This window comes from Thermobia domestica, chromosome 5 (assembly GCF_964235325.1).
Source record: "Thermobia domestica chromosome 5, izTheDome1.hap1.1, whole genome shotgun sequence".
NCBI lineage: Eukaryota > Metazoa > Arthropoda > Insecta > Zygentoma > Lepismatidae > Thermobia > Thermobia domestica.
Genome location: NC_137458.1, coordinates 160,858,566 through 160,875,968, shown reverse-complemented (window position 1 = coordinate 160,875,968; position 17,403 = coordinate 160,858,566). Strand labels below are relative to the sequence as shown.

The window sequence follows — 17,403 nt, the reverse complement described above, 5'->3', positions numbered from 1 at the left end:
TTCCCGCTCAGGTTGCCCTGGAACTTTGAGGGGCTCCAACCTCTTCTTGCTTGCTGCGGAGTACTTAGAATCCTATCCTCTTCCACTCAGCTTGCCCTGAAGCTTTGTGGGGATCATTTCCCTTGGCTGCCTAGGCCTAAGGATAGGCCTACTTGTTTACCCTAATTACTTAAAGGATTTGTATTTATACGTATGTGTTATATTATTTTTATAACAGAAAGTGTTATAATAAAACTGGTTGTGGGAGAAAATCGATTTCCTCATCATTATGACTCTACCAACCTGCGTTTAGCAGAGTTTTACATGGTGGGGGCGCAAGGTACGAATCAGTTTATTTAGTAGTATTTTGTAGATATCACCTGGTTCTCTTTCTATATTTTTTAATTCTTCGTTGTCTTTAAGTTATTTACTAAATTTGAAATAAGTGAGGGTGAGATTAGCGAAGAGCGTTAAACGTGGTATTATATACAAAAATCCAGCTTCACTTATTATGTGTGGTTTCATATAATAAACTTCTGAATGAAGTAAATATAATTTTCGTTTCAATTCTATACAATCAAATTCTGTAACATTCATACCAATGTACTTTCAAAACAACAATATTCCTTACCATTGATCAGTTGACGCTTGAGTTATCATATGCCGTCACAACAGAGGCGATGATTAGGGGGGCAAGGGGGCAGTTGCGCACCCACTTTTTTTTAAGTGACCTTTAATGTATAGCTATAGTTTCATTTCGAAATGTAAAGTTTTTGTATGTATTGCTGGTTCATAAAAAATGGTGTCATATAATATTTGCCATTGCGTGGGCACGTATTGGTTATTGGTCTTTTCGTGAAGTTAAGAAAACTACAAGCGATTAATATTGCAATTGTGAATTTCTTTGAATATCGTAGCATATGCTTGTAGTATTTACTGTCTTTCAGTTTTTAAAAGTAAAAGCATACATTTAATGGCATGTATGGAATTAAAAATGTAAGTTATTCATTATTCCCATTAATCCCCAGTTTCAATATAACTTCTACAAAACAAGCCTCATTATTCATTACCATGATTAATATTATCCTTGCTATTTATTTGTTTTGCAAATTTGTTTTGCAAATAGTCTGATCACACAATTTTCCAGACAGAATTTTAAGATGTTCATGAACAAGGAATCAAATCTCTTCTTATAATTTCGTTGTTTAAGAATATAAAGGGCTAGTACCTACTCGCGCTGCCCTTGTCAATTTACTTAATAAAATATGAAATACGATATACGGTATTTTAACTGAAAAAGATAGTAAGTAGCCTATTAGTTATACAACCTTTCGTCAAACAAAGTGTTAGAAACAATCAGAAAAAACAACATTGATATTCAGATCATGTCTTGGCCCCCGACTTTAAACGTCCAATCGCCGCCACTACTTGACAAAAAACACTAAATAAATTGTCTGGAACCCATCAACGGTTTTACAGTTTCTACTTACTGCCTAAAATTCCAAGAGGTTCAAATAACTCAAGTGACTAAATGTGGACCTTCATGTTTTTCCTCATCAACAAATCTAAATGAGAAATTATACATTTATTGAGCAAGATGCTTTTTATTCACACTTACCTTCATGTAAAGCTCGTCGCGCAAGTGCTTCAAACTCCTCAAAGCTGTCAAGAATGTATGAATGTTCCTCGGGAGGATCCGAAGCCATTTCATACAATTCCTGCACATTACCATTCTGAATTCCAAATGTGAAGAATTCAACTCCTTGTCTCCGTAGTTTGTAGGCCACTGGTCGAGGATCTCCGCCGTTTGAATAACCATCTGTGATTAGAAATACTGACTGGACAGCTTCGGAACGAGCCGATTTCAATATTTTCTGTAATGAATAAATAATATTTACCTTCAAATTCTGCTAACAGATTATAAGCAGAAATAATCTTGTACGGTATCAATATACACAATACATCGTATACATCAGTTTAAATGAGAAAGACTACAAAATCGCGAGTCAAAACAGAACTACATGTAAAAACATTTGTCACAAAAACAATAAATCCCTTGTTACTTTGTTAAAATGTTAAATTCCTAAGCTCAAACCACTTTTAAAACAGTATTAGGACTAAATATAAAAGCGATTGTCTTACAGTGGAGAGAGACTAAACTTATGTTTTAAAAGAATCACTCAAATTTCATAAAATTTTATATTTTTAGTAGTAGATTAAAATAATCGGCTAATCTTCCTGTTTCATATTTCTTCTTCTAAAACGAGGTAGAAATAAAGTTAATCGCAATTCCTCTTTACAAATATTAATATTGAAGGAATATGAATACACCTAGATAAAACAGCAAAAGAAAGATAACAAAGAAATAATTAGATTATTGTGAATAATAACCGTCTGTTATGGAAGCCAAATTATTGATTATGTCGCCTGAAAATATTTGACACAATGCATCGAATACCAATTAGCAGAAAAATGCAAGTATGACAAAGTAGTTTTAAAAGTCAAAATGTATATTTGTATGAAATAAGAGGTTTCGGAAACACGTTTGCGTATTAGCTTCTTTGTGAAAAAAAAATGAAAGCAATTGAAAATTGAAAATGAAAAGAAATTTCTAGTTTTGCGTCCCTCGATTGTTCTCTTTAGGCCGAGACAGATGATTAATGAAAACGAATGATAATAAGAGAACTGGTGAATTGATAACTTGAGAGACAGAGGAATAACTCTGTGAAAACTTACTAAGACAATGTTATCTACCAAGGACTTACATCGCCTGGGATCGAAACAGGGAATTCTTTCGGAAGAGGTCAGCGCTAAACTAGTATTTAATTTAAAAAGAAAAATCTTATTCAATCCTTTCTTATCTTACAGTTATGAATTTCTACGTAACTCAACTGATCAAACATAGAAACATCAAGGACAGTTTGGGGAACGGTCGCTGTTCTGTACCAAGTAGTCTGAGGAGTTAGGCTAATGACAACGAGGTGTAAGTATTCAGGGATCTAGTTGCCCTGAACAGCATAAGCACTATTAATTGTCTGTTCTGTGTTCGTGTCCCTGTTGAGTCTAGCAGTCATGAATTTCCAAGACAATGGCATTCATATCCGATGCAAATCCAGTTGTTTTCTTCTTCTTTTTGTCTCTTTCATTCTACTATAGATGCGAGAACTATGTTTGCTGTCTTTCTTTTCAATTGAATTTTTTTTACGTGTGGAAATATAAATAACAAAACCAGCAAGTACTCTACGTATGCATAGTTTTGAAGTAGTGTACCATTACATATTTCAATGAATGTTACTTTCTTCTACATTTAATAACATTTCAACATGTCTTATTACACTTAAAAGAAAAAGAACACCTCGGCAAAAAAAAAAAAAAAAAAAAACTTTTCCCAATTGCGAAAATTTGCTTGGCGGTTTGAACCTAACATCTTTGGTTTCCTGTTTCCGAAGATACCCCGGAAAGTTGGAATTCGAAAATTTTCAGCTCTAAACGGTCATAATCAATATAGTCTTCCTTTTTGGAATAGAGTGTACACTCGAAGTGACAGATATTGTTCCTTTGGGTTAAGTACATCGCTCAACTATGTAGTTGACCTTCTCTTCCCTCCCTCTCTTGACCAGCATATAAACCATGCACAAGCTTATTAACAGAAGACCAAGAAGTGAAGAGTGTTTTAAGGCAGAAGTAGTTTTTAGTTGTTCTGGTTTTCAAGCATGTTTAAAAACATTTTCGACTGGGAACATTACAAACTAAAGTGCGAAGGGAGGAAAGGACAACTTTTGTTTTTAAAAAAATTGTAAGGAAGCTGCTAAAGCACCTTCTTGTCTGCATTAGGGATATACATATAAAATTTATTGGGTAACTAACAGGATCTTCGTATCAGTGGGTATTTTATTTATGCTATTACTTGAAAGGTTTCACACATTTGTAATGTTAGTGACCAATATTCCTACCGAAATCGACACAATAGCGCATTAGAGCTCATGTGCATTATCACTGCAATTTAGAGCCCATGCTTTATGTGCACATGCTCCTAGATTCGAAATGAAATTAAATGAAATCTTTGAGTTTTACGTACTACGGTTATGCCGGTTAAGCTAAAGGAGACGGTGATGATGAGTAATGAATGAAATGGTGGAATGAAGAAAGTCGGAGGAACCGGAGAACCCTGAGGAAACCTACGCACACGGTGATTGTCCACCACAAAGTTCACTTGGCGGGGGCTGGGATGAAACCGGGGACCCCATGCACCAGAGGTGAACGCTCTACCAGTGAGCCACCGCGGCCCCACTCCTAGATTCGACTCCCTGTGGGGAAGTCATTAGTAGGTCGTTGATTTGAAGCTTAGGATCCTTTTTAAGCATCCAATTTTTAAAACTGTAACCCTGTACTCCTGTACCAGTAATAATAATAGCCAAATTCTCAGATATTACAGCCCCGAACTATGGCCTACCAAACGACTTTCACCTGGGTGATGTATGGTGAGCATACCGACCCCCAAGAAATTTTTACTGGATTTCTAGGCCTACCAGAATAGTATTAGTTGAATGATGTATGATCAGAAAATTGACCTCAATTCGGTTGTTACTGAATTTCTAAGCCTACCAAACTGCTTTCAGTTGAGTAATGTGTGGTCAACACCGATCCCAACAGAATTGTTACTGGGGTTTCTAGGCCTATCAAGCATCTTTTACTTCAGTGATGTCAGCACATTGTTATTGAATCTGGTTTTACCAGACGCTTGTAGTTGTGTGGACATCACATGGACCCAAACGGGATTGTTACTGAGGTTTCTAAGTATAACCATCGGCGTAGTTAGGAATTGTCTGCTGGGATGCAGACCTTTTGGTCAGTCTCGGACCTTGGAATACTTTCTAGACGAGTGTGGAGTTAATACGAATAATTCATTTTTGACCAAACAGTTGGGGAGCAATACACCCATGCCCTCCATAGCTCCACCCATGGGTATAAAAGACGCTTTTAGTTGAGTGATGTATGGTTACTACATTAATCCCCAAAGCCGTTGTTACTGATTTCTACACCTACGAGAATTAGTTTTAGTTACAAGGTGTGTGGTCAGCATATTGATTTTAATACGTTTTTGACGTCCCATTAATCATGCGCTCACAGAGAGGAAATGAAGTGACACACGTGCCTGTCAAGCGATCGGTAGTTAGGGTAGAAACATACCGAAGGGATCTCGCGATCGAGGTTTAGGTTTAAGTCCCGATCGCACCCTCGATACTGGCATGAACCAGGGGCAGATTAAAGTAGGGGGCGAGGGGGGCAATCGCTCCCCCAAGAGCCCTCTAAAATATTAAAATTACACACACTGCTGCTTGTAGCTTACCGCCACACGAACGAAAGTTTGGGATCGTTCTTGCGTTATTTCAAAAGAGGGTTAATTCTATACATTCTATTTTAAAATAGTCTCTATCCGGCATGACGAGTTTTCGCTAACGATAACTCGAGTCATAATATCAGATAAATCTCAGGAAGAATGACGGTGTTACTTGAGGCTAGAACATCTGGAAAACTATCCATGACTGGCTCTTTCCCATAAGGAGAGGGATCTTTTTTGTAAATATTGCTCACTTTTTGCAGCGGTTTTTTGGAGAGCTATCGAAGAAACGTGCCCCTCCAAACTCTTGGGACTAAACCTTTGAAGAAATTCGCTACTTTCTACGGTATTTTAGAAACTCACAACAAGGCACAATATCACATTAAGGTTCCTGTGAACTCCCCCTTGTCCGAGCACTTCGCCTTTTCGCCACCAGATGCTCACTTTTTCATTTAGCAACCACTGCTGGCACCTCTACTGGGAAGAACTGAAAGATCGTACCGCTCAGTTTGAATGTGTCCAGGATATCCACACTTGAAGTGGGCGGGGAGAGGAATCCAACAGTTTTTGTGTGTGTGTGTGTGTGTGTGTGTACCTGCAGTCAGTCAGAGTCTATTTATACAAGCCCTGTTGTTCAGCCGCAGGGCAAAACCTCAACCATTGATGAGTAACATAAATCTTTTCTTTTTGCAGGTAGGAATAGAGTTTTTGTACGAAAAACGGGAATTAGGTTGCAGAGAACGTCATTCGCATCGCGTTGACAAATTATCTTTCGTCCGTTTATCACATGAAACTCTTTTCTTTTTTTTTTTTGATTATTACCAGAATATGAGATAAAAAAAACTAAATGGTTCTTTGTATACAGAAAACAAACAAACAATACTAATATTTTCTTACATATCAGTATTATATGATTTTTTTTTCTGAAGTGTATGATGCATGAAAAATGGACAAAATGAATTTTGACTTTTCTATTTGTCCCTATCCTTCTGAGTAGAGAGAATGATGTGGCGCAACTAAAGGGCCTGCAGGGCCCGCAACATTGAGAGGCCCAGAACAGAAAGAGGCCCATTTCATTTTCGAAGTTAAACTTTATAATGTTAAGATGTTAAAAATTATATGATGTTCCAACTATATCTCATTTTTACCTATGAAGACGGTAACACCTGAGCGATTATTTAGTAAATTAAATGCCAATAAAACTTTTACTGACCAGCGAAAACATTATGACCACTTGCTACTTTTTGAACGAAATCATCGGGCTGAGATAAGAGCTACAAGGCATAACACAACCGCGCGCCAAACACGACAAGAGTCTCACTCGATTAGTCACTGTGATGCTTGTGCCTTGAATGGGGAAGGACGACGATATATCAGGGTGACTAAATGGCTGGGAGCTTCATTTCAGAAACAACGCGACTTGTCGAGTTTTCGCGATCTGCCGTGAACCGTGCTTATGTATTTCAAAGATGGGAAAAGAACAGTGAAACCAGCATCGAACCAAACAACAAAAAGTGGGACGACCACACCTCATTAAAACTGTCGGATGTTGTAGACTCTCGAATTTGGTATAGCAGAATAGACGAAAACTATAGCACAATATAGAATTTAGGACAGAATGGCAGGGGACATAATGGCAGGAAATAAAGGCAGGAGGACAAAATGGCAGCGGACGAAATGGCAGGAGAACGAAATGGCAGGAGGGCGAAATGGCAGCGGACGAAATGGCAGAAGGACAGAATGGCAGGAAGTTAATTTGGCAAAAATTATAACTCCTAGGGCTCGTATTTTTAGGTTTTTCCTATTGTTGTTGTTAGTAGGTAACGGTTCTCGATTTATTCATTTCTATTTCAAATGTCCAAAGCATATAAATACAGCTAATTTGAACCAAGAGCGTGAAAGAGGGTACGGTAAATATCAGATATTCATATCTTAACTTTTTTCTTAAATTTATTTCTTTTTAACCATCTTCCAATTGATATCTTGGTTTCATAATAATTCTACAACTTTTATTTATGACGAAAGAATTATCCCGTGGACTCCCTCTGAATTTCTCTCAGGGTCTAGCTATCATGTGACAAAGAATTAAATCTACTAACTGCTTTCACACACAATATAATTTTGAAACTTGGGAGCCTAGTGGTATCTTTATATCTGTAGTATGTAATAATGCTGATACGTTATTCTCTTGTTTGACTTGCAGAAGACTGAGTTTAGCCTGCAAGTACAAGTTGCCTATAGTTAAAACATATCAGATGTACGATCTTGTTTAATAAAACCTGCCCCTACCCCTCCTTTATCTGAAAAGCCCTATATTGTTATTCACATATGAAATTCACAGATAAAGGCAATCGTCTTTATCCAGTCATATTTTTATTTCAAGTGTAAGTATTAAAATGTGCTACACATGGTTGCAAGAGGCTGTTTTTTTTTTTTTTTTTTTTGTTTTCTTTTATATATATACTGAACTTAGATACCTAATATTGGAACTAATTTTCTTCATGAATTGATGTAAGAAGCGGCCGCGTGATTTTCATCACTGGTATCTATGAACAATGAGATAACAACAGTGGAAGACCAACTTCGTTCTTCTCAAAATTGACACTTTGAAAAACTTATGAAAGTAGTTTCATTATCCAAATACATATTCAATCAAATCAGTTTCAGAAGTAGCATTAATCTTATAATAACGTAATGGCTGTAAGAGTTACCCTGAAAATGTATTTTGTATGTTTTCTTTTTTTTTTTCGTAATTCAGAGATTTTCCCCTGAATTTCACTGGAGTTATGAGGAACCTTAAATTATCAGGCATTCTACTTTAATCGCTCCCCTTTCATTCCCAATGCGATATTGGGTATATTTACAGCTTAGTGCAGCTTAAAGGAACCATGATCATGCATATTTGATTTCTAACTTACTTGCTTATAGCGTTGCCCTCAAGACGAGATAAGAATTCAGGTTTTATCGTCTCGTGTCGTAAATGTTTGTAAAAATCCTATCTTGAATCAAAATTTTCTCGTCTCGTTGTGTAAATTTATGTACAAAATGTGTCCTGATTTCCGTCTTAGATTCATGTAGAATTTATCAGAATTCTTCCAGGTTACGACGAGTCCACGAAAGATTGATATAACGACACTTAAATCGTATTTATTAATGAAGTAAATTGTGTAATGACTTGCGTATTTTTAAACGTTGATAAATGCTCTTTATTGTGTTCATACTATTACCTTATCAAATTGCATATGACATATATACAATTAATCATATGACATATATACAATTAATCATATCCTATATTTTGAAAACGGGAGATTCTATGTCTACCGAAAGTTCTAGTGTTTCTTGTGAGTACTCTACAATTTGTTTCCTCGATTTTTGCCCCGAGATTCCCTTGAATTTGCCCCTATGCATATTTTATAGACTTAAAAATACTAGAGACAGTCACCAGAAAGTAATGAGTACACATCCTACATATCCTCTCGTCAAAAACTTCGGAACGAGTCGAATCGACCAATTTTAATTCGTTTTCTTTGCCACAGAAAGTATCTGATCCTTTGTACAATACCGAGGTTAGTTTATTCGCAAGTTAATATGGAGGATGTATGAATTTTCCTTTTTTTAATTTTTTTTTACTTGTTACTTAAAATGTTTTGCAAATAACTTCAATAACTTTTGAAACTGTTTGTCTTCACTTAAGCATATACAGATCACAGTGAGAAATAAAGATAAAAGCTGCTTCCTTCTAGTAATACCCGACAATATCTAAATAATATATATACAAAAAGACGACGACTAAAACTAATTTCTTTCATTAAGACACTGCTGGTATGAATAGAAAGTTTGCGATAGTAAGGAGTTTGTAGATGACTGTCAATTAGAATTGAAATATTATTAGCAGTTCGAATTTTGGAGCATAATGAATAAATCGAATATTTATGTTGAAATCTTCATTTATCAAGCAAGAAACAAAATAGTTTAAAACCCGACAATTCAAATTAACTTCCTGCCATTCTGTCCTCCTGCCATTTCGTCCTCTGCCATTTCGTCCGCCTGCCATTTTGTCCCCTGCCATTTCGTCCTCTGCCATTTTGTCCTCCTGCCATTATTTCCTGCCATTATGTCCCCTGCCATTTTGTCCTCCTGCCATTCTATCCGTTCCCCTCTGCATACATGTCACTGTAAAGGTTTTATTTGTAATGGAAACTACTGGCTCCCAGCTTTATTATTCAATCCCTAGTAGCAGAGACAACTTGCAAACCGCTTGCTGAAAGCTTGAATTGCAAGTCGGCCAAGTTGCATCCGGCTTGGTTGAAAAACGTGCAAGCATAACGTAAGCTGAATTCAAGTGGAGCAACCTTGCATTTAGTGTTCCATTCAAACTTGACGCAAGCGTTTTATAAGTCAAGTCAAATAAATAGTCAATGAACGGCCAGTAATGCTATGACTCTCTGCGAAGGGTGTAAAGTATCGCTTGCAAGTACAACAAAAGGCAGATTGTATGAAAGGATGCGTTTCAAATGCAAGCGTAGAAAGCCAAAAGCCAAGCACGCGCCAACTGGCCGAAAGCTTTCTTGTTACTAGGGATTCATTTATGTACACAAAGGATTATTGTAAACTACCAAAAGTGTCCATTCTTCGCACAGGAATAATAATGTTTATGCAAAATATTTGAAAGTAAAGAAATGTGTGACATACCGATAACGATGGAAGCATTACCCCTATTCAGTCTTGGGACAGCAGCCTGGATGAGAGGAAAAACGTCTGGGTTGTCTATCCCACATGGTTGTTCACTGTACTACTATGAGCAAAATAAATGACGCGTCTCTTTATTTTGAAGTTTTTTGAAAATATCTAAGTTTTCTTTATATGTTCGAAATTTCGGAAGGTTTCCCCAGCAGGAAACGTTAATAACAAGCCCGTTTTAAATATTTGTGTTAGATATTAGCTTAAAATAAATAAATTAGAAGCAAAAAACATTAAATCGACCGAAATTACGAGAATTACCAACTCTGCTAAAGTGGGAAATTTTCAAGAACGCGAGGGAATTCTGCAGTTCAACACGAAGCAACGACATCTATGTCATTGAGAGAAATGCGGATTAGATCTACAAACGAAAGTTTTAACGAAACATTTCTAATATGTCCTATTACATGCATTGTCTGCAAACTTCAAATATATGAATCTATGCCAAGTATTAGCGTATAGATAGAGCAAATAGTTGAAATTACCTATGGAAAAGGACGAATTGGTAGCACGATCGTAATGAAAAATCATCTTTACCGTAGAACATGTTCAGTTTGCGTAAGAAAACAAATAGCTCAGTTAGTTAAAGCAACGAGTCTGTATGCCGGAGGTAGCTGGTTTGAACCCCATAGAAGTGCAATTGTGACTTTTATTATTATGGTTATTTGATTTATTTTTTTTATGTGGGCAAGAATGAAATTGTAACATATGTGTAAAACTCATGACAATACCAAAAAAGAAAAATGTTGTCGCACTTGCATTAGTGTCCCTAATTTTTGTTTGCAAACAGTTTCGTAATTATTTTCCTTGTGCTCACTGCTCACAATATGCTCGCTGGTGTATAACGAATGCTTTCCAGTAAACGTTAATTCTAATTTGGAGATTTTTATAAAGTTTCACAATGTTTATCATTAAATAATCTTCTATCTACTTGTTTGGACATTTTGATAACAGATTTCCCTATTAAATGTTTAATTTTCCCTAGATGTTTAATTACGGAAAAGTTTTACAATGTATTTGTTTTAAATTGAAATTGTTTTGAATTTAGCACATGAGGTAAGTAGCCCGAAGGAGGAGAACTGAAGTAGCTGATATTCTACGTAAAAGCAACCTATTGTAGAATGATGATGCTTCTTACCTTCAGCACATAATCTTTACATTAGAGAGTCAGATGGAGAAAAATCCTGTTTTTTCCTCCCCTATGACCACCCATCTTAAACCACCTCTACATACCATGGTTCGTCTTACACAATTTCGATGCTCCAAAGACATTCATTTAATAATAATAATAATAATAATAATAATAATAATAATAATAATAATAATAATAATAATAATAATAATAATAATAATCCTGAATATGCCATACAGTGGCGGCGATTGGACGTTAAAAGTGTAGGGGCAAGACATGATCTGAATATTTGTATATCACTGTTAGTTTCCCTGGTTGTTTCCAACACTTTGTTTGACGAAAGGTTGTATAACTAATAGAATACTATCTTTTTCGGTTAAAATACCGGTACCGTATATCGTATTTTTATATTTTATTAAATAAATTGACAAGAGCAACAGAAGTAGGCACTAGCCCTTTGTACTCTTAAACAACGAAGGTGTAAGAAGAGATTTGATTACTTGCTCATGAACATCTTAAAATTCTGGGGGTCGCGGTGGCTCAGTGGTAGAACGTTCACCTCTGGTGCATGGGGTTCCTGGTCCAAACCCTGCTCCCGCCAAGTGGACCTTGTGGCGGACAAATACCGTGTGCGTGGGTTTTCTCGGGTTCTCCCGTTTCCTCCCACTTTCTTCATTCCACCATTTCATTTACAGTATTTCTCATCTTCACCGTCTCCTTTAGCCTAGCCGGCATAAGCGTGGGACATAAAACTCAAAACTTTCATTTCATTTCTTTCTCTTAACATTCTGTCTGGAAAATTGTGTAATCAGATTATTTAATAACAAATTTACAAAACAAATAAATAGAAAGGATAATATTAATCATAGTAATGAATAATGAGGTATGCTATGTAGAAGTAATATTGAAACTGGGGATTAATGAACAACTTAATTTTTAATTCCACATATGCTATTAAATGAATGTTATTACTCTTGGAAAATGAAAGCCAGTAAATATAACAAACATTTGCTACGGCATTTAAAGCAATACATGTATTTGCTTGTGCAGCTTCTCGAAACATGTTCGTTGCCATTAGGTGCAGTTTTAACTCACTTGGAATACATCAAAACACAACCACACTTAGAATCATTTCACACTCCAGTTATACAAAATAATTCTAAAACCTAGAATTATGTTGAATTTACTAAATCTAATTGTGTATACACTCGTACACCCCTAAACACACCACTTTACTCGTATATTACACTACAAAACAATGGAAAAGGTAGAAGTTGTTTCTTATTACGCTCTTTTTAATCAATATTCGTTACTTTAGAAAGAAGAAAAGACATTTTAGGAACTGTCAATTTTTGTGCAATTAAATAATTCCTTGTAAGATTTTTTTTTTTTTTTTTTTTTTTTTTTTTTTGCAAATGTTCTCTCAATTAGTTTCAAAGCGGCTGACTAACATATCGAGCCGTTGTAAGAAGGTTGTAGAGAAGCAAAACCTAAATTCGTTTTTGAATTTTGTCTGGGAACGAAGAAAAAGTTACGCCCTCATGTTTTCAGAATTTCTGAACAACTTTTATGTTTAGTTGTTGATTTCACTCATTTGTATTATTGATCATAAACAAAAAAAAAAAATGTTCAACAATTCTGAATCATAAGGGCGTCACTTCTTCTTCGTTTCCTGACAAAATTGAATAATGGATTTATCAGGTTTTGCTTCTATACCCCTAAATTGAAAGTATGCTGGAACTGTTGTGCTTCAATAGGTTAATTTTGGGGTTGTTTTCCGTGGCAATTAAAACGCAATTCCTGTTGCTTTCTTAACTTCACGGGAAAACAACCAATATATACTCACGCAATGACAAATATTATATGGCACTATTTTTTCTATGAGACAGTAATACATACATTTCCAAATGAAACTATATACATTAATGGGTTACTTCAAAAAAGTGGGAGGGGGCAAATGCCCCCTTTGCCCCCCTAATCGCCGCCCATGATGCCATACTTACCTAATGTAGTAACCTTAGACATCTTATTTAAAATGCTTTCTTTTGTAATAATTTGAGCAACCATGTGGGAGGCGGCACGACGGTTTTTTGCCCCTCTCATTTCAGTACCCTCCCAACAGACAAGGACAACGTTACTGACAAACAGGGACAACGTTACGTAATTTCTGATAAGCAGGGCAGACAAAATAAATAAGAAAATATATTTATATCACCCTCTCCCCGTTCATGATTGGAATATCACGTAGCATTTTTAATTCTACTGAAGATAACCCTGTGCGGTTAGGGGTAAGTAACTAAAGAGATACCTGATACATAGCTCCCCTTGATTGTAATATTACCGCTTCTTTATTTGTTCGAGGGAGCTCCTACACAACCAAGGGTGACAAAAAGAATAGGAAAAGTGTCTATTGATTCTAGTGGCTGATCCAGCACGGATTCCTAAGGGGGGGGAGGAAGCGGTGAAGTGAAGGATTCTTTTGATGATGTGAAGCTGTCACAAATTACCACTTAACTAAACTAAACGTAATAGTGTGGTTAACCGGAACCCAGTCAGTTCAAATTGATGTAAAAGTTTAATTTTTTACTTCATATTAAAGTTTTGGTTCCAAATGAGAATTTCAGTCCGAGTGGTCAATGATCAAATCTTGGGGGGCTTTTCGGTGTAGAGGCTATGACCCCCTTATGGGAAAAGGCAAAAAGGCTTAAGTTTAGAGTTGCCCCTCCAGTCTGTAGGTGCCCTTGGACTTTGCAACATACAAAAAACAGTGCTTAAAGTATTAAAAATTATTACATTTCACTTAACTTTAGTACACCGTTGGCTTTACAAAAATTTAAAAGGTTTTCTTCATTATTTTTGAGCATCCATTACACCTGTTTGCCATATTCGCCATATTTTACAATTACCATGCTGCTGAAACCTTCCGCGAATGCTTCCGCATCCGGCAAACAGTACTAACTTCCACATATCTTTTCTCGTATTAAACATAACTCTCATGCCGAACTTAAATTCCTAAACATCAAATACAAACTTCAAATTATCATTTCTTACCTCATTTCTCCTGTAAATTTTCCTGATTTTTATAAAAAGCGGAGGGGTAACTCTAAACTTAACCCGGCAAAAATATTAAAATTCTTAAAACTTTCGAAGTTTTCGTCTATTTTAAAGGAACTTTTGGCTTCATATTCAAGTGTTTGTTCCAAATGACAATTCCAGTCCGAGTAGACAATGATCAATTCTCGGGGGACTCTGCAATGTAGAAAAATAATGACGTCTATATCGTGATCCTATTGGTGACATCACGAGTCATGACCTGAATATAGCACAAAGTAAACACCAATTGCTGTCGGCTCTCGTAGCTGAGTGAGCTAGCACAGCATGCTAGTAAAGAAGATTGGTTTTGGCGTGGGTTCAAATCCTTCCTAAGGACAATTATTTTTTAAAAAGTTTATAACACTTCTTTCGTTAAAAAAATATTCAAAATAATACTCGAAAAGTGATTTAACAATTATTTTTTTTAAAGTTTCATTAAAATAAGTTTGCCCTTGTACTATACAGATCCATAGCGAAGTTAGTAGTAAAAATAGTAGTAGTAGGAACGGGTTACAATGCAATTCAGCATTCATTTGTTTCCGTGCGATGTTGCCAAACGTAACTCGCTTACAATGCTTTCTGGCTAGGCCTTAGTATGTTTCGAAAATATGCTTGTGTTCGGGATGAAGTTCCAAGGTTCAGCATTGACTAGGAGTTTTTGCTATTAAGCTGGATCGCTAGTCACCATTAGAGCAAAACTTTCTCAATAGGTGGCAGAGCACATTGCGACACTTGCGGTGTTGCCACATGAGTTACGGATAGAAAAGTGTTTAGACACGATCACATTTTATACATGATTTTACTACGAAGAGAAATGAGAGTTTTATTTCCATTTTACTCAATACTGCCTGCTTTAAAATGTGAATTAATTATATTCTTGGATCAAAGGTGATTTTTTCAACTCATAAAACGTTATGCGTATATTTCTCTCAAACTAGATGTCTTTAGATTAAGAAATCGTATACTAATACAAAATCATTACATAAATTTCATCTTTTGGACAAAAAGACTCTCAGTACGCTCAAAAATTGTATTTTATAAGCGTAGTTGCCATCCTTGGTGTACCTCTACTTTAGAGGCTTAATTTTCATGGTTATAATTCCAGCGTTTTCAGGTCAAAGCGCAAGTCAATTTGCATTTGGAGGAAAATTATATAATTTTTATGATAATAGTTTCTCAGAAAATGGCAATGGAACGTTATACATTTATTTATAACTAGATGTCTCTATGGTGCAGATAAAGAATATGTGTACAAATACAAAACTATTACCTGGGTACATAGAACAAAACAGATTCTTAGTAGTTCAAAAATGGTATTTTATAAGCGAAGTTGCAATACTCGGAGCTGCTTTAGTTTAGGAGTTTAAATATCATGGCTAATATTCTAGCGTTTTCTGGGCAAAATACGGCTTAAACTGCGTTAAATGAAAACTGTTACCAACTTTTATTAGGTTGCTTACTTACATAGGCAGATTTGTTCTACAATCCAGGTGGAATGAGGAATCTGAGACTTATAGGGCCTTATGCAGAGTCGTTTTGACGTATGGTTTGCGTCATACTAAAAGCCTGATTACTGCAGGAAACATATTTCAATCGAAGGCTTTAGTGTGGCACTAATCACGCATCAGAACGACTCTGTATAAGGCCCGTAGTGAGTAAAGCTACGCGATTAACATGGGTGTTAGGGTACCGAAGGCGTGATTTGAAGTTCTCTAGTTTAATATTCCACGATTATACTCCGAATCTAAAAGAAGCAGTGATGGTGACTATCGAAATGGTGGACTGAAGGAAGTGGGAAAACAAAACAAATCCAAATAAACTACTTCTTGATATTTTATTTGCGGGAGAAGAAAAAAAACTGTACATACTTTAATTTTTTCTTGCTCTTTTCTGTTGAACAACACCGTCCTCATAATCTGAACAAAACTCAACAAATGACACAGGAAGTTTGTAACTATTCGTTTGAATCAAGACATAAACATTGCTAACTCCAAAAAAAATTATAACAGGAGCAGATCTCTAACGTAATCGCAAGATAACTGGCCTCCCAAATTAATATGAAAAACAAATATATTAAAAAAAAACAATTACGGAGATTTCTTTACGTAAGTGAATGAGGAAAGATCAAGCAGGAATTCTGTTTAAAAAAAAAATACGGAGTCTTCAGCCCAGATTGAGTTCATACGAAATACTATAACCTAAGGTATGTAAATCACGGACTCTCTCTGGTCATGTGTTCTGCTCAGGGGTTGATAACTTAACGTAACTGTAACGTAACGAAAATAGCTCTCTGTAACAAAATTATTGGTTATTTAATGTAGGTAGGTACAAGATATAACACCAATTTTCGTTACGACGCCGTAACGTTATTCGAGCATGTAACGTTATTCTACCGTAACAAATTGAAGTAACAAATCTGTTTCGGATATTCCTATTACGCTTGGTGGGAAAAAATCGACAACTGGTACCAGCAGAATGAGATTCTTTCCTCTGCGGGTATCTAATGGAACGAGTATGAGCAAAGCAGAAGCTATTTTGTTACAAATACTATTTGCCACACGAATAACACAGATGAACAGACAGGTTTGGTAAAGGTATTGTGTTCATCAGTTACAGATCTTATCAGATCTTTGGAGAGCTCCTTGGATATGGTATCAATTGTATTATTCTTCAGAGGGTGACACTGAATTTCGTTCTTCAGGTGGTGGAGCAGAACGAAATTTCATTTTCATATGTTGTTATTTCAAATCTAAAGTAGAGACAAGGAAAAAAACTTGATCGATTTCTGCGAATATCATAGGAGAAAATCAGTCACATAGAAGGAAAAAGGCAGGTGGAAAGGTTAGCAGGGTCAGGGGGATGCACAGAGTGAGACAGAAGTAGCAAAGGGGAGGGAAAATAGACAATGTTTTTCATTCTTCATCTTGCTTTGTTTTCATAGAGCTCTTTGCTGTCCACAACAAGAGTAGGACTAGTTGATGTAAGAACTGTTCCATGATTGGTGGGCGCAAGCCTGTGAAAATCTTACTATTATTGTAATTAAAACAAAGCCCACAAAACAGCTAGGAAATTGTGTGATGCATAGCCACGTCATTGGCTATCAGTCTGCATTATT

The 17,403-nt window shown here is 36.0% G+C and overlaps 1 protein-coding gene across 5 annotated transcripts in view; it reads right to left on the bottom strand.

Moving 5' to 3' along the window:
* The window catches only part of LOC145686217 (sushi, von Willebrand factor type A, EGF and pentraxin domain-containing protein 1-like), a 290,964-nt gene that overhangs the window by 218,498 nt on the left and 55,063 nt on the right, over window positions 1-17,403 (bottom strand). For all 5 annotated transcript variants that reach the window (XM_081759278.1, XM_081759275.1, XM_081759276.1 and 2 more), the window contains exon 2: window positions 1,598-1,853. In XM_081759278.1, the coding sequence (XP_081615404.1) occupies window positions 1,598-1,853 (256 nt within the window). The remainder of the gene's footprint in view (window positions 1-1,597; window positions 1,854-17,403) is intronic.